The 25,315-nt window shown below is 47.0% G+C and overlaps 9 protein-coding genes across 9 annotated transcripts, besides 1 other annotated feature; 4 read left to right on the top strand and 5 right to left on the bottom strand.

Annotated features, from left to right (window-relative positions):
* Positions 1–104: 104 nt before the first annotated feature.
* TSTA_117400 (uncharacterized protein) lies at positions 105–2,089 on the top strand (the record flags this gene model as incomplete). The annotated part of the gene is made up of 3 exons (XM_002481902.1): positions 105–545; positions 606–765; positions 861–2,089. The coding sequence occupies 3 exons, from the start codon at positions 105–107 to the stop codon at positions 2,087–2,089; spliced, it is 1,830 nt and encodes a 609-aa protein (XP_002481947.1).
* Positions 2,090–2,105: 16 nt separating this feature from the next.
* Positions 2,106–4,166, bottom strand: TSTA_117390 (uncharacterized protein; the record flags this gene model as incomplete). The annotated part of the gene is made up of 4 exons (XM_002481901.1): positions 2,106–3,133; positions 3,181–3,827; positions 3,884–3,993; positions 4,044–4,166. 4 exons carry the CDS (start codon positions 4,164–4,166, stop codon positions 2,106–2,108), a joined length of 1,908 nt encoding a protein of 635 aa, XP_002481946.1.
* A 686-nt stretch (positions 4,167–4,852) lies between these two features.
* TSTA_117380 (uncharacterized protein) lies at positions 4,853–7,000 on the bottom strand (the record flags this gene model as incomplete). The annotated part of the gene is made up of 4 exons (XM_002481900.1): positions 4,853–5,756; positions 5,807–5,934; positions 5,984–6,715; positions 6,780–7,000. 4 exons carry the CDS (start codon positions 6,998–7,000, stop codon positions 4,918–4,920), a joined length of 1,920 nt encoding a protein of 639 aa, XP_002481945.1. The 3' UTR covers positions 4,853–4,917.
* Positions 7,001–8,278: 1,278 nt separating this feature from the next.
* TSTA_117370 (beta-glucosidase, putative) lies at positions 8,279–10,900 on the bottom strand (the record flags this gene model as incomplete). Its single annotated transcript, XM_002481899.1, has 3 exons — positions 8,279–8,684; positions 8,744–10,775; positions 10,834–10,900. 3 exons carry the CDS (start codon positions 10,898–10,900, stop codon positions 8,279–8,281), a joined length of 2,505 nt encoding a protein of 834 aa, XP_002481944.1.
* Positions 10,901–12,149: 1,249 nt separating this feature from the next.
* Positions 12,150–14,301, top strand: TSTA_117360 (MFS sugar transporter, putative; the record flags this gene model as incomplete). The annotated part of the gene is made up of 7 exons (XM_002481898.1): positions 12,150–12,360; positions 12,417–12,635; positions 12,694–12,955; positions 13,015–13,284; positions 13,345–13,652; positions 13,703–13,933; positions 14,005–14,301. 7 exons carry the CDS (start codon positions 12,150–12,152, stop codon positions 14,133–14,135), a joined length of 1,632 nt encoding a protein of 543 aa, XP_002481943.1. The 3' UTR covers positions 14,136–14,301.
* Positions 14,302–14,969: 668 nt separating this feature from the next.
* On the bottom strand, positions 14,970–16,592 carry TSTA_117350 (uncharacterized protein). The gene is made up of 4 exons (XM_002481897.1): positions 16,237–16,592; positions 15,995–16,179; positions 15,802–15,922; positions 14,970–15,716 (listed from the first exon to the last, which is right to left on the bottom strand). The coding sequence occupies exons 1-4, from the start codon at positions 16,542–16,544 to the stop codon at positions 15,299–15,301; spliced, it is 1,032 nt and encodes a 343-aa protein (XP_002481942.1). The 5' UTR covers positions 16,545–16,592; the 3' UTR covers positions 14,970–15,298.
* Positions 16,593–17,617: 1,025 nt separating this feature from the next.
* Positions 17,618–19,183, top strand: TSTA_117340 (uncharacterized protein). The gene is made up of 3 exons (XM_002481896.1): positions 17,618–17,965; positions 18,027–18,254; positions 18,329–19,183. Exons 1-3 carry the CDS (start codon positions 17,711–17,713, stop codon positions 18,977–18,979), a joined length of 1,134 nt encoding a protein of 377 aa, XP_002481941.1. The 5' UTR covers positions 17,618–17,710; the 3' UTR covers positions 18,980–19,183.
* Positions 19,184–19,285: 102 nt separating this feature from the next.
* Positions 19,286–19,367: a sequence feature (CT-rich).
* Positions 19,368–20,722: 1,355 nt separating this feature from the next.
* On the bottom strand, positions 20,723–23,898 carry TSTA_117330 (sulfatase domain protein; the record flags this gene model as incomplete). Its single annotated transcript, XM_002481895.1, has 2 exons — positions 20,723–23,458; positions 23,839–23,898. 2 exons carry the CDS (start codon positions 23,896–23,898, stop codon positions 20,864–20,866), a joined length of 2,655 nt encoding a protein of 884 aa, XP_002481940.1. The 3' UTR covers positions 20,723–20,863.
* Positions 23,899–24,364: 466 nt separating this feature from the next.
* TSTA_117320 (uncharacterized protein) lies at positions 24,365–25,155 on the top strand (the record flags this gene model as incomplete). The annotated part of the gene is made up of 2 exons (XM_002481894.1): positions 24,365–24,547; positions 25,072–25,155. 2 exons carry the CDS (start codon positions 24,365–24,367, stop codon positions 25,153–25,155), a joined length of 267 nt encoding a protein of 88 aa, XP_002481939.1.
* Between the last annotated feature and the right edge of the window lie 160 nt (positions 25,156–25,315).

Genomic DNA, 25,315 nt, shown 5'->3' with positions numbered 1-25,315 from the left:
GCAAAATTCCAATACTACCTGAAAAATTCATTTAGACTTCCTTACTCTTTCCCGAATGCTCAAAGGCAGCCGATATGAGCATCAAACACGCTTCCGGAGCCACCATGCCCTTGCAGTCCGTTGAATTGCACACCCGCGAAACAGTCAAAACTCTGGTCGGGTATATGATCGCCCAGGGCAAGTCCGATTACCTCGGCGAACGTGTCACCCAACTCGAACATTCTCTCCAATGCGCCCACCTTGCGCGTAAGGATCCCGTATACGGCCAAGATGACGAAATAGTCATCGCCGCCTTGCTCCACGACGTTGGTCGCTTCATTCCAGCGGCCCAGAAGATGGATAAGATGTACGCAGCCGACGGCGAATATCTTGGGCGGATGAGCCATGACGTTGTCGGCGAGTATTACTTGCGTACTATTGGTTTCAGTGATAAAGTGGCTGAGTTGGTTGGCGCCCATGTCATGGCTAAGCGGTATTTGACGGCCACTGACAAGGATTATTATGACTGGTTGAGTGAGGCAAGCAAGAGGACGTTGGGATACCAGGTATAACGTCTTATGGCTCAGTTTTGTGAAGAGAAGATTTGGTCTGATTTTTATCCTCAGGGGGGACCTTTCAATGAAGCTCAGGTCAGAGAGGTGCAGAAAGACCCCTTGCTCGAAGCAAAGCTCGCCGTAAGACGGTGGGATGATTTGGCGAAGGTGCCAAATATTGAGGTTCCTGATTTGTCAGCTTATGAAGAGACAATCTATCATTGTCTATTAGGTAAATTGCAACGTTCCTAGACACGTATGAAGATGATATTGGATACCCGAATCATAAAATAGGATATAAATAACTGACTGCCCTGAGATGGACAGAATCACGCACCCAGTTCACTTTGCATTCTAGACAATACAACTTGCCCATCCAACCAACGGTGGTGATTTGTATCGACGGCTTCGATCCAGAGTATCTCGAATCAGGAATTCTGCCAACATTCAACCACTTCGTTGAGAATGGCTTCCATGCCACAGCAAAGAGCTGTATGCCGTCCTTCACCAATCCAAACAACGTGTCGATCATTACTGGTGCGCCACCGTCTATCGGCATTGCTGGTAACTTCTTTCTTGATCGGGAAACGGGCAAGGAAACTATGATTACCGATAGTCTCTTGAGAGGTTCTACCATTCTGGAGCAAATGTCTTGTCGTGGGGTGAGAGTGGCTGCAGTCACGCACAAGGATAAGCTCCGGAAGATATTAGCCCATGGTCTCAAAGGTGCAATCTGTTTTTCTGCAGAATGTGCTCGCGACTGTACCCTTGAGGAGAATGGGATCGAAAACGTCGAAGAATGGATTGGAAGACAAGCGCCGAGTCAATACTCAGGAGACTTGTCTTTGTTTGTGCTCGATGCTGGAATCAAGCTCCTAGAGGAAGGAAAATCTGATTTCTTATACCTCACTCTTTCCGACTATATTCAACATAAATATCCACCAGGACCTGACGAAGCCGACGAGTTTATGGGTGCGATTGACGCACGTTTGCAAAAGCTGGCTTCCTTGGCTCCGATTGTCGGTGTTACGGGCGATCACGGCATGAGCCGAAAGTCAAATGCAGATGGAGAACCAAACGTTCTGTTCCTGGAGGACAAACTGCATGAAAAATTCGGAGCTAGATCAGCTCGCGTGATCTGCCCCATTACGGACCCTTTTGTTCGCCATCACGGTGCTTTGGGGTCATTTGTTCGAGTGTACCTCAAAGATTTAACAACACTTGGTTCAACGCTCGCATATTGCAAATCGCTTCCTGAAATCGAAGTTGCGATAACGGGCAAGGAAGCCGCAGAAATCTACAATATGCCCCTAGATCGTGAAGGGGACATTGTGGTGGTATCCAAGCCCGAGGCGGTGATCGGCACACGGAAGTCAGAGCACGATCTATCAAAAGTGAGAGACTATACTCTCCGGTCTCACGGTGGCCTAAGTGAGCAAGATATCCCCATTATCATGAACAAACGATTCAGCAATGAAGCCAGGGCAGCATCCGCAGCAAGAACTTGGAGAAATTTTGACGTCTTTGATCTCACGTTAAACTGGTCGAGGTGGTAGAGAAGTAATAAAAATGCTAGTGGGGGATCATCGGGTGAAATTGGTCGGTATGTGCACCATTCGGAATAGGGTAATGAAACGCCCAATCGTTGACATTAGGAACATTGGTCAGGAAATCAAAGTTTGCAATGTTTTCCATCCAGGCAATATCCGTGGATGAATGCTCAAAAGTAGTAGCATGCTGTTGCACCGGCTGTTGCGTAATGTGAGCTTGTTCTTGACATTTCCACAGCAACTTTTGTAAACCCTCGGCGATGGCTACCAAAAGATGCTGTGGATGCATATATTGGGTGATCTCATTCAACGCAGCGACGGTCTGATTTACCAACAGTATTATCTTGTCGGTGTCGATGCGTATGGTATTTCCGTACTTGGTGGCTACCTTCAAGAGGAAGACAACGGCGAATGCAATCATCGTGTCAAAATACAAGGGTAGCCCGTGTAAATAAGATCTCATTTCATCATCGGAAATAATGACGTTGAGAATTGACATGGCGGATAGAACGCCGGTATTTGCGATTTCTTCTAGTTCAGGCGCCAAATGGCCTCTTTCCTGTGCCGCAGGGACTCCACGAAAGGCGTGAGAACATAGATATAGCTTTGCGAAATTCCAATGCATACCCACACCTTTCTGTGGATAGTTTCCCACGTTCCGGTTGGGCATGAAAGTTTCGTTCCAGTCCGCATACCAAATGTCCAATTCAATGGAATACCGGCGAAGTTGTAGAAGATATCCAAGTGGTACTGGGGTTTCAACATCGACACCGCATGTATCGAATACCTGACCGAGAATAGACCATTCTTTGACTTGACTCACTAATCGTGCATCGTCCTCAGTTGCATGTTCGGTCTCCAGAAAAGGACTAGCGGAGTCGACTATAAACTTTTCTCGAGACATTGGAGGTCTGCCGTAGGCTATTGAGAAGTGGTGGTCACAGACATAGACTAAGTAATATAGACGGGCTTGGAGATATCCTTCACGATCGCCATTTAGAGCACGATATATGCCGTGATGAAGTTTGATATCAGAAGAGACTCGCACAGCTACGCCCGTTAGCGTCTGTGCCAAAAACTCGGGGGCAAAAACTTACCAGTTCCAATCAATGCCCAAGACAGCTCATGAAGCCAAAATGCACCTATACATAGGCCTCGGATATCATCTACGTTCAACGTAGTTGAGAACGTGTTTGTAGTTACTAAATTTTTGTATTCACGATAGCAGATATCATATAGATGCCCCAAAGATTGCGAGTGGAGTGCTCCAACAGTGCAAACGGCAGCAGTCAGAAGCGATGAACGTTTGCGAATGGAATCAAGGCTAGTAAGGTCACCTAGGACTTTGTACAGGAAGTGATCAAGACGCAGGTGATAGATGTCGAAGAGTGAAAGAGCTTGTTGTAAAGATAATACTCCCATTGTAATCAAATCGGAATACTGCGATGCTGGCATGTTGCCCGACGTCGCTGTAGTTCGTATTTCTGATACACATGACGCAGGAATCGATGCAGGGCCACCCTGGGGATCCAGCACAATCTGCCATCTCTGCGGTGGCTGCTGTGAAGAAGACGAACTCGCGGTGCGCGTATCATCAATTGTCCCGAGCGGTACCGAGGGAGAAGTCATAGGGACTGGATGAGCTCGTCGCTGAGACTGAAGTGCCGGAAGTTCAAGTCTCGCGGCGACCTGTTCCATGGATTCTTCCAAGCGTTGGACCTTCTGGGTCATGGTTTCCTTCCATCTGGCATCAGAATCAGCAACCACGGCCTCGGAGCAGGGATTGGTGGCATTTCTTACGCTGCATCATCCTCCAGTAGCATCTGCAGACTACGGTTGACGGTGCAAGACAGACCCCTCTTTTTGCATCTGGAGCACGGAGCTTGGCCGTCTCTCATGTTACATTTGACCTATAGTTCCATCAGCTTGGTCTGCTAGCATCTAGCAGCAAGGAAACTACCTTCTGTTTCCGGCAGGCTACACATGCAGTGATCTTCCGAGATATATCTGGAAGCTTTCTGTCTCCAAATGAATCGCGCATAGCGCGGACAGCCGCCGGTGGTGATGGAAGAGAGTCTCCCATAGTTCTGGGTTGTATATCTTACTTTCTTCTTCTTTCGCTTTACCAAATTTCTCTCAATTGCTATTCTCCGAATTCCATCACGGTGATAACAATGCTATCATCTCCGCAGACTGTTGCTGAGAGCTCGTTGAGTAAGGGTTCCATTAACCAATAATTATCGTAAAATGAAAGAGGACGAAGAACAACAGAAGGACTTCTTGCCGAGCTCGACATGACTAAGCGAGAAGGTTCTCAGCACGTGGCAGGCGGGAGTCCCTTAAATGGCTTAAAAGAGAAGTTAGGGCTAGCAAGATCTTGGCCCTAAGTCGACAGCTTTCCCACGTGCTGGCCAGTTTCTTCCACCACCACAGTACTTCTCTCCGACTATATTATAGTCTTTGCAATCGATCAAGTATTTTGTATGGATAGACATGTAGCAACCATTAGGGGGTATAGGCATGGTGTGGTCCGATTACATATGTATGTATTACGTCCACTGATAGGAGACCGAGCTGGGGCATGCGAATTTACGGGATAGCACCTTGAGAAGATCTAGATCATTATAATTTATTGTTTCCTTTGGCACATTCAATTGCAGCACAGAAACTTGGCCACCTAGTCCCTGGCGGGGTAGATAACATCATTTGCGGCCAAATCAGCAATGGTCCGAGCTCCGAGCAGCAAAGACATTTTTCAAAAATCATCCATATAAAGGGGTTTGTCTAGTTACTACAAATCCTGGGGGAAACGAGGCGTACAGCGTAAACAGTACCTAAGCTACGTCCTCCATCAACCATCTCAACAGACCAGCTAACTCCCTGATCCCGCCTCCCTCTTCACTCCACACCTCTAACCTCTCAATAACAACTCTGACACAATCAGCCCACGCAGGGGGTACAACTATATTCTCCGCTGAGGATATTCCATTAATTTTCCCTCTGAAAGCAGCAATTAAACATAATGATTGATTAAATCTTACGCGACATGCTCCCCAGGATCCCGGATGTCGGAAAAATGGAATCTCGGTCCGAATGCGATAAATGGATAGAGCTAGTCCTTCGCTGGCTTTTGCGCCGTATAGACGAGCTTGTTCGCGACCAAGGGTGGTGCCGCAATGCAGACAAAGATAAAGATGAGCCCTGCAAAGAAGCTCGCGCACTTCGACGTAACGTTCACGTACGAGTTTGACAAGTTCAGGCTCATTAGGTGGCGGGAGGGATTCAAGTGGCCGATTGAATTGGAGTACAGGTGGGAGACATTCAAGCCATTGTTCAAGCTGATTTTCGAGTTTGGATAGTGCTTCGGTGAGGATTGAAGCGGTGGCGCAGTCAATATCTGGGTTGAGGATTACGACAGCGTTGCGGGCCCGGTTGAGGAGTCTACGAAGAGAGATTTCGGCGAGGTAGTAGTAGTATGAGGGTGAGTCTTCGATAGTTTGTTCATGGCGATTGCTCGTTATTGACGAAGTAGGTGGATACGAAGAAGTTGAAAATGTTGGGAGAGAGAAAGGGAAGTCCGATTCCCACAGTGTGCATGATGGTAGATCGGCTAGTTCGTACCGGACCTCACATTCAGATTTGAGACATGTCCAATATAATCGTTGCTCGAGACCTATTTTAGTCAATATAGAGCCGGAAAAAGAAAGAACCCGGTTTACCTACTTTCTTCCTGTTTGGATCTCTCCGTCTTCCCACCTCGGTGCTTTAGGTTATAAGCCTCCCACAACATCGACGCGGTTCGAAACATCTTCCAGCCGGGGATCGGCTCAATATTGTACTGATACCACATTCTATCGATGTCAGTCATAGCTTTAAGTAAAAGGGCATTTGCATTGATACCCAAATAAACAAAAACACGCAACCCCCAACAACGAGTCATCCAAATACGCCGTCGACATCCGCTCTTTCGCCATTGAGAAATATCCCAGTGACTCTCTCATCCGATGCTCCGGAACTGCATTCGTCACATACTCCCTCTTCTGTTGAAACCCTTCGGGCGATACAATACAAGCCAGTGTCGTCCTCCGGTCATCCTGTGGATAATTACCCCATATGGCAGCTAGCGACAATACCAGCAACACCAAGCATGATGACGGACTCCAGTCGAACCCTTTTTCTAAAGCCCTGGTAAGATGCTCATCTAGTTCATCTGCATCGACGATGGGATTTTTGATTTGAATCTTGGTCATGTAGATATCCCTCAGCTCTAGTATGCGTTGTCGTTGGGAGCTGTCGTACCCAATCATACTGGGAAGCATGGTTTGTTGACGATGGGAGTCGACATTCTTCTCTTTTTCCGCATATGCATACGCAGGAAATGTATCTACTGGCTTGTTCCTCGGGAAAATGGGCCAGCGGAGAATCATATCTGATCCGGTGATAGGGGTCTTTGGAGTGTCATTTCTAGAGATTCTCTCCAGATCAACCTCTTCATCAAATGAAGTATGCAATTCCAATATCTCATTAGTAAACGGAGCCCGTCTCCTATCGGATTTCTCTGCTAACACTTCAGAGAGGACCTTCTGCTGACGCTCAACAGCGTCAAGGATACGTTCACCCCACGACTCAAATCTTCCTCAATCGTATCAGTACATATCCACACCTCTCAACACTACCATTTTGGGGGGCAACGTACATTGAAAAAGGATCCTTATCCGGATAAACACATGGAACTCGCTTCTTAAGACACTTTGCGCATACCGGCCTCACCGAGTCACATCTCGTCTTGCTAATACGGCATTCGTCGCAGGCAGCTAGGACGCGAGTATGTTTGCGGGTGGCTTCTACGGAAGATCCTGATCGGCTGAGTTTGCGCTTTTTGCTGGTCGGTTCGACAATCAAATCAGTGGTCTCCATTTCTTTCCTTCCTTTTCTTGTTGATGATAACGGCTAACGAATGGTGTGCGAAGTTGTAGATGAAGGTCTAGGTCGGTTAATGCGGGGAAGTCTTAGAAATAGGGACTAAATTGGTCTGGTCTGTTCTAGATTGAGGATTCATCGGCCGACACTACGCATAACTAATTAGTCCTAACTAAGTTTCAGATAGCAATAACCCTAGGGTTACATGTCAAAGGCAAGAATAATACATATTTCTGTCTGTTTGAGATAATGAGAATCAAAGATAAACAGGACGCATCTCAACATCCTGCACCTCCACTTCCACTTCCACCACCAGCTGCTGCTGCTGATCGTCGAGAGTTCCGGCGTGCCTTCTCCAACATAACACACCCCCGTCAGCAAAACCAAGGCATCAAAGTCCGTCCCATAATCCACATTAATCTGAAACTTGCTACCTCTGCCAGAGAAAACCCCTCCGTTGTTATAAACCGCAACGATTGTGTTTGTGCGACTGTCCACCATCTTGTAATTCCCAGATGAGAATGTCCCAGGTGTATGGCCATCTATACCCTCGAAGTGGGTGCTTTTCCACATAAAACTTAGTCGTCGACACCCGAGACGTCGAACGACCATTGATACTCTGGATTAATCATGGAATTTCGATCAAATGGTATCCATCTGACTGCTGTCTTGCTGGGGCCACCTAGCGCAATTTTGTCTCCAGACCATCTACCGAATTTATAGACTGCGACGACTGTGCTGTATTTTCCTGCCGGCGTGAAGGGCTACATCGGGTTTGCTGGAGGACCAGCTAAAAATCTTGATGAAATATAGGTGTTGTCCATTTTCAGAGCTGATGCCCGAAGTTGAATAGAGAAACTGACGGGGTTTGTTCTTTTGGTTCATGATTCTCACCAAGTTATGAGCAAGTACATAACAATTTGTATAGCAAATGGATTGCAAACATGATTTAGTTGGGTATTTAATTTTAATAACAAATTTGAGAAACAAAGACATGACGGATTTTCTGCTCGTATAACCCCGTTCTTAAGGTAGATAGCCTCCGAGCCTCAGTGGGGTCCGGATACGATGGCGATGTACTCCGTAGCGCAATGATGGTGGTGGGCAGTGGTTGATGATTTGTCCACAAAATCATGAAGCTGTTTATATCAATTGGTATATATTATAGTTCTAAGTTATATGCACCATGTTACTACCTTGTAGTAGACTACCTTCTGACTAGAACAGTTGCCGCAGCCGCTTTCTTTCAACCTGCTGAGGGTTCCCTGCAGCAAACTAGAGCCCCAACCAATACCTCGTCTCAGGAACCTTCAATACTGCTTTTCCGAGAATATCCACACTAGAAGTTCCCACAAGGACTTCATATTCTCCTCCCTCGCTTTTCCACATGCTCTCAATCTCATCCCAGAGACTGGTAGCATATTTGTCAATTGTTATGCTCACTGTCTTCTCTTCGCCAGGTGCAAGGGAAACCTTTTCAAATCCATGTAATTCCTTGATTGGCCGCGGTGTAGGCGAGTTGGGTGCCGATATGTAGAGTTGGATGATTTGGGCGCCGGCTCGTTGGCCGGTATTTTTGAGGCGAAAACTCACGATGCTGGGCCGTTCAGGGTCAAATATCTCTGGTTCAATTGCGATAATTGACGATGTAAGTTCAAATGAGGTGTAGGAGAGGCCGTAACTAGAAATATCGAATCAGTAAGCATGACGTTACTCAGACAAAAGAGGACAAAGACGAACCCAAAAGGAAACAACACCCCCCGCCCAGTCGCTTCATAAAACTTATATCCAACATAAACATCTTCGCTGTAAAGTACTCTACCCCCAACGCTCGCAAAGCTCAAATAAGCCGGATTATCCCTGACATGAACAGGCCACGAGAGTGGCAATTTTGCGCAAGGGTTGACATCACCAAACAAAACATCTGCAATTCCATGGCCAGTCTCATTCCCACCATACCAGGCTTGAACAATACATGAAGCTTTATCGGCCCATGCCATAGTCACCGGTGTACCGGATTGGTTGACAATGACGGCTTTACCTTGAGTCGCATCGAGGACCTTTGTAATCATCTCGTCGACGCCGGGAGGAAGATCCATGTGTGGTCGATCGAAGCCCTCGGATTCCCATTCTCCGCTAAGGCCGGTGCAGATAATTGTACAGTCAGAATTAGCAGCGGCTCGAACAGCGTTTTCAATCATTTGCTTCGCATCCATGCGTAGACAAGCACCGAGATGTGCAGCTCCACCGCCAAAGTTGACCATACCAATTGTCTCCATAGTTGTGGTGTTGGCAGAACCAAACTCAATGCGCAGCTTGTATTTTTGATCTTTCGCAAGCTGTTTTGAGCCAGTCACTTGCACCGTACCCTTACCGAAGAATGCGGTCCCACGAGTTTGCTTGGATGTATTGTCGATAACCAGCTCGTCGTCGATGTAAAGGTTAGCGGTTCCGAAGACAGACAAGCCAAAGTCCCATGTACCTGAGATGTCTGGTGTAAAGTCCCCGACCAGAGATGTCCAGAATAAGGCACGGTTTAGCTCTGGAATTTCGTTGTAATCCATGAGCTGAAAGGCTGTGCTGGTAACAGGTTCTGTGCCAAGCAATTTTCTGTTTTGTATTGAAGGAGGTTCGTTGTAGAAATGCATGACGGCACCGCTTAGCATGTGGTCGATGACTGGCAACATGTTGTGTGTGTAGGCTCCGACCTCGTATGTGATCTTAGCATCCTTGGGAAGGACTTCAGTGATCGCGTCGTACAGGGACACTGAGTAATATGGAAGGAGAGATGCGCTTCCTCCACCGCAGATTTGTGGGTGCTTCACGTGGGAACCGATCAGGGCTATCTTCTTGATAGTCTTTGGCAGAGGAAGGATACTGCCCTCATTCTTCAGCAAGACAATGCTGTTAGAGCATAGTGTACGATTGAGCTTTCGGTCTTCCGGATAGTCACGGCCTTTTTCGGTAGGAGAAACTCTGGCCTGGCTGCCTCTCTTCACAAAGTTAAGTACGTTGCGAGCCCGGCCATCGATTGTCGACTGCTTGATAAGGCGTGCTTGGACTGCAGAGTCGATGTATTTCGCACGGTATCTAGACAAACCAGGCATCTCAAGATCAAGCCCTGCTGTCATGGCGTCTATCGTGGTGTACGTTCCATACCAATCACTCATAATCATCGGCTGCCACTGCCACTCCTTTCTCACTATGCCTTCTAACAGTTCCCGGTTATCAGCTACATGCTTCCCATTAATTTTATTATACGAAGTCATCATCGCTCCCGGGTTCGCATCTCTCGCAACAATCTGGAACGGCCGCAAATACACTTCCCTCAACGCACGTGGAGTGATCAAACAATCCACTGCCCGTCTCTCATGTTCCTGATCATTCCCCACAAAATGCTTGACCGTCGATATAACCCCTGATCCATCTTGCTCGCAACCAAGAATCATCGCGGCAGCCAACTTGCCGGATAAATGCGGATCTTCAGCAAAAGACTCAAACCCACGACCACCAAGAGGAGAACGTTGCATATTGACGGTTGGTCCCAGCCAGCAATGGGCTCCCTTGGCGAGGCATTCTTGAGCGAGTAAATTACCAGCTTGTCGAAGTAAGGATTTGTCCCATGTTGCGCCTAGGGCGGTGCCACAGGGGAGACATGCGGCAGGTACACCGGCGAAGAATTTGGTGCCTCGGATGCCGTTGGGGCCGTCAGTGACTCGGATGGAGGGAACGTTGTGCTCGGGGATAGGGTGAGTGTGCCAAAAGTCCGTCCCTGATGGTTTATTAGTTCAAGATATACAACTTGGAATTGTAAATGCGTATGTACTCACCAGACAAAAGTGCAATTTTGTCATGTTGATTCAATTTGGCCAGTACGGCATCGACGTCGAAGGTCATGGTGGGGTGTCACGCACTCAATAACTATGGTATTGGAGCTGCTTGCACAGTTTATATCCTTGGACCATATGCGGCATACCAGCTATCGGTGTTGTAACTCAATGTTCGCAATTCCTTGAGAGTGAATAACTCGATGTTTTTTTTGGCAGGGAATAATCAATTGGTGACTCCGTCTCTGCATCGACATGCCTCTTAAGTTTCGGGAGCATTGTTCACATGTTGCGGACGAAAGACGAGGAAAAGTTTAGCTTCTCCTAATAGCCCCAGAGAGAGTAGTTCGGGGAGTCTCCCCGACACTCTTCTCCTGAGTAAAGCAGAACGGATGACTGACAAGTTCCAAATCCGCGATCGAGCGAACCAAGTGAGCCGATTAGGCTCCGCTCTGAAATAAGCGGGTTACGTTTGAAACATGGTTCTCTAATAGATGGATTTATTCAAGGTTTCTTGGGTGAATGGATGACCCTCAGAATCTGCGGTGACCGGGGAGTCTCCCCGAGGTTACGTGCGGGATAGGATTCTCCAAAAAGCCCTAATTCTTGGCAACATTCTGCGGAAGTCGTATGGAAATACTACTTTTGGTATACTCTCCTCTCTTCTTCACTCTATTTGCGCAGATAAGTTCAACCTGTCAATCTAAATACTCGAAATAGCATCTTTGTATGCCGGATCGTAGCATAGAGACTCTATATCTGGTAGTTTACGTGAATTGAGCTTCTACCAAAAGGGGAAATTGCGTAACCAAAAGCCTCTTGGCGGTCAAGCCACCCCCGGCATTATTCACCATCTGAGCATTGACTCGGCGTGGGGTTGATCTGGAGAACAGTTTCTTCCACGCGATACAGCTTAAGACACGGCAAAAGAACAAACGCAAGGGTCATCTGAACCTTGATCTGGTTAAATCTGATGTCGCCTTCAAATTCCATTAACCGTTCGTTGACTGGCTAATCTATCGTTTAGCAAATGGCTTGGCAATAACCATCCGTCTCTAAACAGTGATTGTCAACCTACATGACTTTGAAGTTGTATCAGGAGGCACGATCCATTAGCTAAGTTGTCAGTTAAAAAGCATGAAAGAATGAGAGAACATTTTCAGCCACCAAAAACTATAGCAACGTGTTTCTATAGTTGAACATCATAGCCTCCATCTTATAAATGGGATCTGCTTCCCACTGATCCAGCCTGCCCGGTCTCAAACATCATCCAACTTGACTTGAAACATATCGACCTTCATCCGTGACAAAAAACTAAAATGGTTGCCATTGGCAAACAACGTCAAGAAGATGTCTCTGACCCCATGCTTGCTCGTCTCCTCGAAGACGATCGTACCCCATGGTACCGCAAGCGGAACCTTCGCACCCTGTATTTGATTCTATTTCCTGCATCGATGGGCATTGAGATTACGTCTGGATTTGATTCGCAGATTATTAATACGGTACAGATCGTACCCTCGTGGAATAAGTGTACGGCTCCGTTTTCCTTCTATCAAAATGGAATGTACTGACCGATGATTGCTTAGACTTTGGCTCACCAACCGGCAAGATCAAACAGGGAATCCCCGAATATGCGATTGACCCTGCATTGAAAGGATTTCTTGGTGCCGCATATTCGCTCGGAGCGATCTGTGCCTTGCCATTCATTCCCTGGGTAAATCAGCGATTTGGAAGACGATGGACTATCTTTTTTGGATCGATGATTAGTTTAATCGGTGCTTTGATTCAGGGATTTTCCAATGGTGGTATGTATACACTTCTCCTTGTCATCCTTGCATAACTAATCATAAGTGGATATCACAGTGGCAATGTATATCGTCGCCCGTCTTCTCCTTGGCTTCGGTATCCCCTACTGCATCGTAGCAGGCTCCGCATTGATCGGTGAACTGGGCTATCCCAAAGAACGGCCTATCCTAACTTCTCTTTTCAATTCATCCTATTTCATCGGCCAAATCATTGCAGCCTCAGTCGGACTAGGGACCGTGACTATCGCCGGTAACTGGGCGTGGAGGATTCCTTCATTACTGCAGATTGCACCGGCCATGATTCAGATTGCTACTATCTTGTCAGTTTACCCCATTCGAATCCCCTTGGAAGGAGTGAACGCTGACAGAAACAAAAAAGCTTCCTGCCCGAAAGCCCCCGATATCTCATTAGCAAAGATCGCTACGATGAAGCTCAGGCAATCCTAGTCAAATACCACGCTGAGGGTGACGCCAACTCTCTCTTCGTCAAAGCTGAACTGGCACAGATAGAAAAATCGATCAAACTCGAGATGGAAGATTCCAAGCAGAGTTGGTTGGATGTGTTCAAGACAGCTGGGATGCGGAGGAGGTTGTTCATTACGGCCTTTTTGGGACTGTTTACTCAATGGAGTGGGAATACTTTGATTTCGTAAGTTAACTCTACAACAGAAAATGAGAAGTAAATGCTAATCAAATTTGGTGGGAATAGGTACTACTTGAGCGACTTACTCAATCTCATTGGCGTCACAGACAGCGTGACCAAATCCAAAATCAACATCGGCATCGCCTGCTGGGGTCTAGTCACCGGAACAACAGCTGCCCTGTTGGCACCACGATTCAAACGAAGACCAACCTACCTCTTGTGTGCTTGTAGTTTATTAGCCGTCTACGTAGCGTGGACGATTTCTATGGAGAGGTTCATGGATACAAAGAGCCATGCTGCTGCCATACTAACGATTTTCTTCATTTTTGCCTATTCACCGGCTTATAACATTGGGTATAATGCTCTAACCTACAGTACGCATCCTCCTCTCAAAGATATGGACATAGCTGACAACTCTGATCAGCATACCTCATTGAAATATTTCCCTACTTCAGCCGTTCCCGCGGTATCGCATGGTTTCAATTCTACGGCCGCGGCGCAAGTTTCTTTGCGACTTATGTGAACCCAATCGGACTGGCACGCATTACCTGGAAATGGCTGCTAGTGTATTGCTGCTGGCTGGTATTTGAGATTATTTTCATTTACTTCTTTTTCCCGGAAACAGCAGGGAGGACTTTGGAAGAGCTTTCATTCCGTGAGTTCCCCCCTTCCCCCCCCCCCCCCCTTTCCGATATGTGAATAACGGGATGGCTGATGAAAAAACAGTATTCGAAGGAAAAGAAAAAGCGAATGAAGTCGCAAATGCGGCCGCGAAGCAGATTTATGAGGGCCCTGATGAGAAGAAAGATGTCGATGCTGCGCATGTAGAGGTTACGGATGTGAAGAGAGATGTGTGATTCCATGCTTGAAGTGTCAGATGATACGGGATTTGGCTCTTTTTAGTTGCGTCTAGGTAGTTATATGAATTTGACTGAACTAACGTAATCGGGGTCTGAGAGGCGAGTCAGCGCTTTTAGTAGCATGCAATTAATTCGGGGCTGATCTTCACGTTCGTGGTTCGCGAGTAGTACCGGGCCTGATATTCAAGGGAGAGAGCAACTTGTCCGCGGGAAATCAATGAATAAAGATTCAAAAGGCGCTGTATCTGAGTATCGTTAACGACAAGTAATTATATAGTACGAACGATAGACTACTCGGTGAAGTTAAATGAACCACGTAAAATTAGTGAGGCTGGGTCCTTTTGCTAGTCTATAACCAGCTTAGAGCTCTTCGGTAACCCTAATTTACTAATTTGGTTTAACTAACGTACTACACGGATCATTGGGCCACCTGCAAGTCCCATACAAAATGGCCTTCTTCAACACCTTGACTTCTCAACAGATTTATATATAAGCCATATCTTAGACTTGACGAATGATTCCTATATGAATCCCCATCAGAAATATCAATTTGGAAGTGCGCCTCTTCTATAAGTCTTGAGATATTAGAAACTATCCTAGTTATTAATGTAAATTTCATGACAGAGGGGTTCTTAATATTTTTAGAGTTCCTAAATGTAGATATATATTAATATCTATATTATAAGCCATATTCAACTTTTAGATATGGTTTATATGTGAATCTGCAGGTGGCCCAATGACCCGTGTAGTACGTTAGTTTTGGCAGAGACCTGACTAAGCAGCCGTGACTTGAAATCAAGTCAAAGCCGGCATTTTCAACATTGAATAATTGAATAAGGAACAGATATTTTCTTTTTAAATTTGGGGATTTTATTCAGAAATGGTAATTCTATCATCTGCCAATTTTCGAGGTCGTTGTGTCTTTGCGTTGTATCTATATCTAATGCGGATGTTCCTAATGGTGAAGTCCGTCAGGTACGACCGTCGAAGTTGTGCGTCCATCTGATCTGTGTTATACAGAGACGGGGATAAAGAAGCACTGAACTGGTTATTGCTTTCCAGCATTTGACACCATACTTCGTATGTATACCAGCTACATGCTGAATTTGGCACGACTGTGAATGCAACAATCGGTGACAATCAGCGCCTGGCCTTCTGAATCATCCACTTTTTTTCCAGCCACCAAGGTCGTTGTCATTTCGAATGAGATTTTCATCACTTGTTTGCCTAGGAAACTTGCTGTCCGGTTTTCGATCTCTCTCCTGACTTGAATACTCCAATTGTATGCTATCTGTGACCAAGATAGTGTCATCAAATTGTCGAAACCCCGACCTCGTTGACCGCCCCCCTGATGCCAGGGCCGATGGGTAGCTTGGGATCGTGGTGTTATCTTCTTTCTTCCGTCTCAAGGTGAATAATGTGGGTACATTGGCGACAAAGGCGGCGAAAAATTGCTCGACGGAGCCCCAGGTATTCCGATTGACCTGCGCCGTGCTCTCAGCATAGTAAGGAAGACGGACGATGGCGATGGCAATAAGTAAAAAACCGATAGAAAAGAGCCCGACCAATTGAAGACGTCTACCACAGTTCAGTTAGTTTTGGGCCAGCTGAACCAGCATGTCTAATACCGGGCAAGACACGCAAATGGTTGCTAGATACTCACTGGAGCCAAGATCGCTTAATCCTAAGCAGCCACGGCATGGGCAGCAGAATCAGCATTGCATCAGTGGTAATGTTCAGGGAGACTAGGGTAATGAGTTGAACATTTGCTTTGATACAGGTTCCTATACCGGTAAAAGGTAAAATTAGTCAACCTAATTCTCCCTTCTCGGAGGAGTTTTGTTTCACTCACGCACCTGGATCGGGCATAACCTGCCAGTAGAGACGGAAAGGCTTGCATTCTGCAAAGGTAGTCACTTGGACTGCCACTAGACTGCCAAACAGTACGGCCCAATAGAACTTTACTATTCTCTCTGGCCATGGAAGACCAGCCAATATGCGCTCGCACAGGAGCAAGACAACAGCTTTCTGGATCCAAAGACTGGGAGAAAGGTCAATACCCAGGTCCCCTCCCAAATGAGTATAAGATTCTGCCTACTATGTGTTGTATACGGCTCGATTGACCAGTGTCAATTTACTGCCGATCTCCCGACGATGAATCTCAGTAGAGCTCAGACCTGGGTTCGGTCTTTTCATGTTGTTATTTCCCCAGAGTAAGACGACAGTGGTAAATGCGGACCGAGCAAAGATAAAGACGACGCATACCATGGTGAGATAGTCACTCAGAGTGAACGCCTGCTGTCGGAACTTGCGCATAAAGAGGCGCAGAGCCATTAAGCCGATTGTCAAAACACCGAAGACGCCCACGAGGATGAGCGTTTCCTCTGTATCACCCTTCAAATCCATATCGAGACCCAGATGATAAAGGTTACACCTGCAGCAATCGCTTTTGGTGAGAGGTCATCTTCATTCTAGTCATTTGAGTGACTACCTTGGGTTAAGTAGCAATATCCAGAGGATCCCTTGGCAGAAGGTTGCATTTGATGGTGCATTGACTCTCAATCTCCTGCACGACCATTTCTAATAGTGGAATCACGTCTGGCCCCGGTTCTGCCAGCTGCTGGTTATTATTCTTTTGTGTTCAGGGCACGCATGGCTTGTTTACTTAAAAGCCAAGAGCCTAATTATCTGGTCAAACTTTCCACCTGCCGCTTCTTCCGTAAGTCAATCGAGATGTGTTCAATTGAAAAGATAGAAGTTCGATGGTTGAGTGAGGGTTCCAGGAACTAAAAATAGGACAAACTGAAGTTACCCTGAAAATTATGATAAATGCTTGATTGTTCCACCGACATCTACAAAAATCCCAATATAAGATATTCGTAGCTCTTTCGGTCTCCTTTACGAAGGCCGTATGTCTGAGATTATTAGACTTTGCCAAGATTCTCGAAACTAAATTCGATTGCTTTCTAGGAATATTACTAAGAAGGAAAAAAAACTCGTTGTTCCACGCTAACAATCAAAGCCCTCTTTTCTAAGTGTACCCTTTCTCAGCGCCTTTATCATAGATACCACGACTTAATTCACATTATGAAATCAAGCAATATTCTGTCAAACTCTTAGACTCTCCTTATATCAATTCCTTTGCCTCAAAAGTCACTCTCTTAAGACATATCAAACATGGTACGGGGGCCGTCCATCTCGAGCGAGGAACTACACATTAATTGAACCACACAATATGGAAGATCGGAACTTACCTGCCATTAATACCTATTTAGTATAATGCAGACAGACTAATCCTGCAGCCAAGACTCCAATTTCCTATCTACTGGTTTAAGGCTTGCACCATAGTACGAGGGACTTCGAAGTAGATGAGATCAGGAAATGCCGCCATCCACTTCTAGGCATTGATACGACCCACCAACCCCAGTATCTACCCCCTATTAGTTCCCCGGAAAGAGATATTTATTCTTCTCTGTTGCGGTCTCAAACAGCTACCAGCACTCCGTCACATTCTACTCGTTCCTTTTGTGTTTCAAAATTTTTTTATTTGCTTTTTGTTGCCCTGCACCAGCATGCAGCTTCTCCGCTACGCGTGGGCAGCTGCAGGAGTCGCTTGCACCCTGTTTCTAGACCCTGTCCAGGGTGCTGCTTCTTGCATAGAAGCTCCCCACGTACGGGAGTACTTCTATGTGGGGGGTGAGTACATCCAGACCGCCTCGGGCCATCTGTTCAAGGATCAAATGTACGTTGAGAAGTTATCGCCCACAAACGGTAGTAATCAGCCTTATCCTGTCGTCTTTCTCCATGGTGGCGGCCAAGCTGGGACTGTACGTACTGGTTTCTCTTCTGTTCCCATTGTGCTTGAAAACATGCTCACGGTTGGAATAGAACTTTCTCAACAAGCCTGATGGCGGTAGAGGATGGGCTTCGTGGTTTCTCACCCATGGTTACGAGGTGTACATCGTCGACCGTACGATGACTGCACGGTCTCCTTTACTGCCTAGCGATGGCTTCACTCAAACAGTTTTCTCTGCCGAGTTCATCGCTCAGCGGTTTACGGCTGTACAAAAGTACCCTTTGTGGCCCCAGGCAACGCTACACACCCAATGGCCTGGAGTAAGTATTCCAATCAGCTGAGAATCAAGCAAGGAGAAAAAAAAGAAGGAATCAACTAACCTCTTTAACAACAGACTGGCGAGCTGGGCGATCCAGTATTTGACGCATATTACATGTCCAACGTGCAATCTATATCCAACAGTTCAGAGCAAGAGATAACAATGAAAGCCGCCGGCGAGGCGCTTCTCGACAGAATTGGTCCCGCAGTGGTGATTACACATTCTCAGGGCGGGCTCTATGGCTGGGCTTGGGCAGACAGCCGCCCCAATCTCGTCAAGGCTCTAATTCAGATCGAGCCCAAAGGCCCACCGTTCCAAGAAGTCATCTTCTCCTCTGATTTCAGCCGACCTTGGGGTCTAACATCTATCCCATTGACATATGAGCCGGCACCCACCAACCTGACCGCTCCACTCACAATGATGACTTTGCCCGCCGATTCTCCCGACTTGCTCCCATGCATCATCCAACAGGAACCGGCGGCTAAATTGTCCAACCTGGCCAAGGTCCCCATTTTGATTGATACGGGCGAAGCCTCATACCATGCTCAGTATGATTATTGCTTTATTAAGTTCCTCAAGCAGGCCGGTGTTGCCGCTGAGCATCTTGATCTGGGCAAGGCTGGGATCCATGGCAATGCGCATTTGCAGTTTATGGAAAAGAACAGCGACGACATTGCTAAGGTGTTGCATATGTGGATTATGAACAAGGTCAAGGGCAGGGAATGAGACTTTCCTATGCTCGAGTTCAATAAGAGTGGGTATTATTATTGTTATTATTTTTCCATGTCCAAATTTTTCTTCGCATCGTGGTACTTCAGGATTCCTGAAGATGCTTTCCAGATATTGCTATAGTACTACAAACAAACGATATGAATAAATAATATATAGATGTGGCAGTGACAATAATCACTAGCCCTATGACCTTCATTCTATTTCGCTCTTTCTCAGCCATAATCAGGAAAATTCCGTATACCATGTTGTATCATAGGGGTCTGTTGGGAGGCAGTCGCATAAGATGACTGATTAAGGCCTGAAGGGGGACGAGAGGGAGGGGGTGTAGGGGGTAAGGGATTAGAGGTAGCGGAGAGGGAAGAGGAGAGGGCAGAGGGAAAGGAGGTCAGCGGGATGCCACTAATATAGGCGTTGAAGTGTCGTTAGGCTACTGAGGAAAGGTCATCGCTTAGAGTAGTGAGGGCTCTCAGTAGGTGAGGAGCGAGGCCAGTGGTTTGACTGCGGTGTTTATCAAGGAATGCAGCTATAGGGTGAAGATCTTCTGGCCGTCAGCAGCTCTTGTAGTGGCTGCAGACGTAGATTCCAGTAGGGCTGTCTGTAGAGGGCCACCTGTACCAGGGCCTTTACGCGCCATGATGTTGCCGGACGCGCCAAGACGCGTCAAAGGCCGTACTCCTAGAAGCTAGGTAGTAGAGGGGGGTGAGGAAATTGAACCTCTAACTATTTGATATAGATAATTGTAAGGAAGTCCACCAATGGATTCACAAGTAGTTGTGATGAGAAGGTCCTTGGTGTTGTTATTATGAAGAAATCGGTGAATGGACCGTATAGACTCAGAGGATTGATATCATCCAGTAATAGTGATTAATGATCAGTTGCTTGTAAGTATTGATAAGGAGTTGATTCGATGCGTTGAATTCTCTGTGTATTGCTTTTCTTCTCTCTGGTCAGGTGTGGAGTTCCTATCAAAGCGATTACCGACGTACGCTAAACCCAATCGGGGACAGAGCATTGTGTTGGATTAGCTAAGCTGATTCAGCCAATCAGAGAGATGAGATATGTCAGCCGATAAGAGCGAGCCACACACTGATCCACCGAATAGGGGGTAAAAGATATATTCCACTTTCACTGTACTTAGAGACAAGAAGAATGGCAACAAGGATCAAGGATTCCACATCTTGTGCATACATAATTTGATACGTTGAGATATACCGTTAGAGATTGTTACGTACAGTCCAACACATTGTTAGAATATCTTTCCTAATCGGGTTTAGCGTCAAGATCTAGTCAGCCATATACTATGTATAGACCTTTTAGAAGTGAAGTCGCTATGGGAGTCAAGTAGCTCATTGGCTTAGTGAGTGAACCAGAGCGCTCAGCTTCAGCTCACTGATCTGGTCAGCGTGGTCAGGATGTGCTCAGTTCTACTCAGTTAGTAAAAGCGGCGAGAGTGTGAGCACTAAAACGGAAGGGGAAAGTCGAGAGGCGTCAAAGGAAATCCGGTACCTAGGTAGATCACTTTTTACGAATGTGTTTCGGAGATCCGGCAGCATGCTCAGTTGGTTCTCCTCTTGACATTCAACTGGGTTGTATATGTTATGGATATGAACTGGTCTGTTCTCTTTCTCGTGCTGGAATTGCAGACGAAGTGATTGTAGAGAAACTCCAAAAAGGGGTAACCTTAACCCTAAGATAAGCTAACGTAAAGCTGTAGTCAGCATGACACCTTTCCTTTTTGGGCTAACTAGTCTGATTTCCAATAGTTGAGCAACGTAATGCCTTGCGCGGACATTCTAAAGTATATAAACTGACTTTCCCGCTTTCTGAAGCGACTGTACAATCCACCACACACCCACATATATATATATATACAATACTTCAAGGTTCATAAAGACTATAACGCCATCGCTTGCTGTTTTCGTTCACAAACCACCGCGCTACAAACGCCGCCTCCTCAACCCACCGCGCCGGGTCCTGCCCATATGACTCCTCGATATTTTGCTGAAATTCGCTAAACTCGAATCCCACCACGGCTTTAACATCTGGTCGCTCCGTGTCGAGAAATTGCCACTCCTGATTGCCTACCAGAGGGACCACTATCCGCCAGGACTTGAACCGTGCGTCACGCACATCCAGCATAGTGCTTCCGGGGTTGATGTTAGTGAACTGCCAATTCGCCACCTCCCCATCGATCCCGGTCTTCGACAATGCCTTGCGCACAGGACGGAGGAGGGACTGTCCTTCGTAGTTGACCAGGAGGTCCCTTGCGGCGTTGGCGGCAGACTCGGAGAGTGAGCCTGTCTCGATGAGAAGGTCTAGGATCGTCGGGAGGATCTGCTGCGTCGAGACGGCGTCGTCGATGGTAATGGGTGGCAGCTTGGGATGGGACAAGACTAGTGGGACATGGTTGTTGGCGATATGCGGATTATAATACGAGGCCAGGATATCGTTCTCGGGGATCGACAAGCCGTGGTCTCCCACGAATATCAGAAGGGTCTCGTTGGCCACATTCAGATCGTCCAGGGTGTCTAGTATCCTGCCGAGCCAGCGATCGTCATACCCAACGGCATTGATATAGTGCGATAAATCGCTCAGGCCCTTGCCTAGCGGCACGTACGTTTCGTTCTTGGGCATATTGTATGGATGGTGGGTCGTGCTCGTAATATGGGTCAGAAACACGCGACCATCATTCTTCTTGGCCTTTTCGAACTCATCGCGGATATAATCTTCGAGTGGTGTCTCTTCGAACCCGAAGTAGTTGATGTCTGGGAGGTCAACCTTGCCGAACTTGGCCGTCTTCTTGGTCAGATATTCCTTGTCGATGAGCCCCTCACTTGGGAACCCTATCTTTTCCATGAGGGCGCCGAAGTGGTCGTACGATAGCGTCACAGACTGCATGAACGTCGACGCCCACTTGTACCCGCCAAACTCGTACCTGCCCTGGTCTTTGCGCGCGAGCGTATTGAGTGCACCCAATATGTGCGGAAGGCAAGGCTGGTAGACGTGGTGTTTGTACTCGACGTTAAAATCGGCGACCATGGGACTGACGCCGCATAGCGACGCCGTGAGGCTCTTCAATGTGAGCGTCGAGGCCGTGTACGCGTCGTTGAAGTTTATGCCTCCCCGCTTCTTCTGCTCCTCCCCGGCGGTATGGTCAAAGTGGTTGTCATAGTCGCCAGTGAGGAATCTCGCAACTGGGGTTAATGTCTTGAGGCGCTCCGCTACATCCTCGGGCAGCTTATTGTCGTCCCAGGAATCTCTCAGGCGTTTCGCGATTATACCAGAGTCTTTGATAGGGAAGACGTCCTTCCTAGTGCTTTCAAGCACTACGATCATGACGTGACGGATCGGCATGTCGTTGAGATCTCCCAGCTGAGGAAGCAATGCCTCCTCCATGTTCGAGATCTTGAAGGGGTCTGCTAACGCGTCATAGTGCAATCCATCCTCATACCAGTCCTCAAATCCGCCTAACGGGTAATCTGGTAGCCAGGGGAGAGGGATTGGCTTGCGCAGTGCGGATCGGTTATCCCATTCATGGTTGATGCCAGAATTATAGTGTGGATAGATGTTTTCCAGGTTCAGGGCCGTTGTCTCAAAGTCGACAAAGGGAAGAAGCGCCGGGGTCCACGACATAAAGGTTAATGAACGGTCGTGTGGTCGAGCGAGGGACTCGATAATTTGGGCGAGTAGAGCCACAGCAATGAAGATATACAACACAAGCTGGATCCACGTTAATTTGATCGGTTTCCGCTCTAGGCCCTCCACGGTCTTGGCGGCAGATTCCATATCGCTCTGTGCGATTTGATAATACTGGTCGTTGGGCGACTGGAATTGGACTCCGTAAAACCGACCACGTGTGGCATATGCCACAATCCAGGTGATAATATCTATAGTAAAACCCACGGCGGCGAACACGACGTCCTGCAAGGACCAAGAGAAGAGGGCGAGGACGCCAATGACAACCAATGAGGAGACGAGTCCCGAAAGTACAAGAGCGCGGCCAGCGGCATCGCCTGCGACGCCGACATTTCGCCAATGGATCTCGGATCCATTAAAAGCGAAGAAGCAGATGTTGATGATATTGATAGTGGTGACGAAGCCAATGAATAAGGATGAGATGAAGCACGCTATGGTTCGTACGGATCTCGAGCCGGCGGGCGGAAAGTGCCTTGAGTCGAGCAAGAAGCGGATAATCGTCAGCAGGAGTACATCCTGGGTAAAGAATGAATATCCCCATTTCACAAGATCGTGTGTCGTGAGGGCCTTGGCGTGGGAGTAGATATGGATGAGTTTGGCGGTGAGGATGGCGAGCGCTGCTAAGGTGAAGACGAAGCGGCGGTTGGTGAACCGCGAGCCCGTGACTAGGACCAAGTGTCTCAGGCCTAGCAGCTTAGAGACAACGAGGTGGAAGACGGCATTGGTGCGCGCGGTCATGCCGGGGAGACAAGAATAGATGAGCGAATGAATGACGGACTGAGTTGGTTGGTAAAGAGTGTGAGTTGGTCGGAATCAATCAGTAGTAGAAAGCAGGTAAGTAAAAGGACATATTGATTGAGAAAAGGTAAAGGGACAGAGAAAGAAGTGAGGGCACGCGACCCCCGAATCGACAAGGGAAGGACTTAATCAGGGGCCAGATCCAGATCAGGTCATTATAGTTCAGAATACGAGGAGAGAACGAACTGATATTACCTCCCATGTATCATTGATACCTGGTGAAGTTTTGAAAGGCCAATTAGCTGAAGGTAAGATAATTGTATGTATACGGAGTATGAACCCTCAAGTTTCCTCGAAAAAGAAAAAGGAGATCACCACAATAATGACAAATGACAGAATAACGCCTACAGATGTCGCACACGCGACACAGTGGCCAAAGGTTCTTCGACCCACACCGAGGAAGAAATCTTGCGGGTCATTTAGCCAGAGAGATTGGCTCGTATAGGGGAAATTATGTTCTCGGATCGTAATGTGCTTGTATTCCGGCCAGAAATATTTGGGGTATTGTACGGAGGTACTCATCCTGAAAAGGCTAGGGACGGAATGGCGTTTGCCCGAAGGAGAGGAGCATCCACAATCTGATAATTTATGGGCGTCGAAAACCTTTCTACTACGTCCGTACTAGCATATTGTCGGGTATGTTCATGCGACTTCCCCTTTCATCAACTGACTATGCAGAGGGACTGCAAATGTCTTGTTTTGGACAGACATGACTGTGGCGACTGGCAAATTTTTTATTAATTCGTCTCGCCTAATTTGCCCCGGCGAGGCTAGGACCAAGGCAGACTCCACCTTCGAAGACATTCCAAGGTTGGGCCTGACATGTGCAGGTAGAGCAGCAAAGTCAATGACCGGGAAAAAAATTCACTTTTCAAAGGTCCATTCATGAACAACTATTCTGTGGTCAATCATGTTGCCTCATCGTTCTTCTTGGACGAAAAGGTCACAGATGGCCAAAAGGAAGTGGTTGAGCTGACTTTACAGGGACCACAACATGTCTTGGAGCAAGTCCAAGGCGAGAAGCTGGTGACCTCGATTGTTGGTGTGACTTTTGACAATTACGCCGATGTGAGGCACATCCTCCCAAAAGTTATTCTAATACCACCAGCACGGTGTTTCTATCATTGATCGAAAGTCCTCGCAGAGAAATAAGTGTGGAAGCTGCATGATTCACCAGCAGAGTCATTCCCTGCGGAAATTGGTGACTATCAATCCTAAGTTTAGCCCCTTTCTTGTCACGATATTCTGAATCCGGAAGTTTGTTTCTTCTTGACAAAATTTACACAAATCTGGAACGTAACTTGCAGAGTATCTTCATGACAACACACTCTAGGACGTAGCATCCATGATTACTAGGAATATACTTAGGTAGCGAATAAAGCCCTATCACGACCTAAAACCGGAGCCATCTACTACTTTATAAGCCAACTCCCGGGCTCTTTACGGGTAACTACTATTCTTCACTGCAACAGATCGAACGATCTAAGTGCTTTCATGTCCCACAACCACCAGTTTGACTGACAGCGAATGCCAGCTCTCTAATTCAATGTTGGGCGAAATGGTACCCAAAAAGTCTAGACTTAGGGTCTTAGGGTTATCGCCACGTGTTACGTACCAGCTTTGTCGCGGAATGGGAAAACAAAAGGGCGAAGTCGCGAGAGTTGACGCCGAATTGAGCGAGAAAATAACATACTTTGGAGCCGTTGAGAAATTCAAATCAGATGACTTACTCGCGTCCAATGAGATATACTTTGTAACTATGTTCTGAGTACAGAGACGGGCTACGTAATAAAAGATTACTGAACTAAGTCACTTTAACCGTAACCCTGTGAGCTA

Source organism: Talaromyces stipitatus, genomic scaffold (genome assembly GCF_000003125.1).
Source record: "Talaromyces stipitatus ATCC 10500 scf_1105507295555 genomic scaffold, whole genome shotgun sequence".
NCBI lineage: Eukaryota > Fungi > Ascomycota > Eurotiomycetes > Eurotiales > Trichocomaceae > Talaromyces > Talaromyces stipitatus.
The sequence above is the reverse complement of the archived record's forward strand: the minus strand, read 5'-3'. Positions and strand labels throughout refer to the sequence as shown.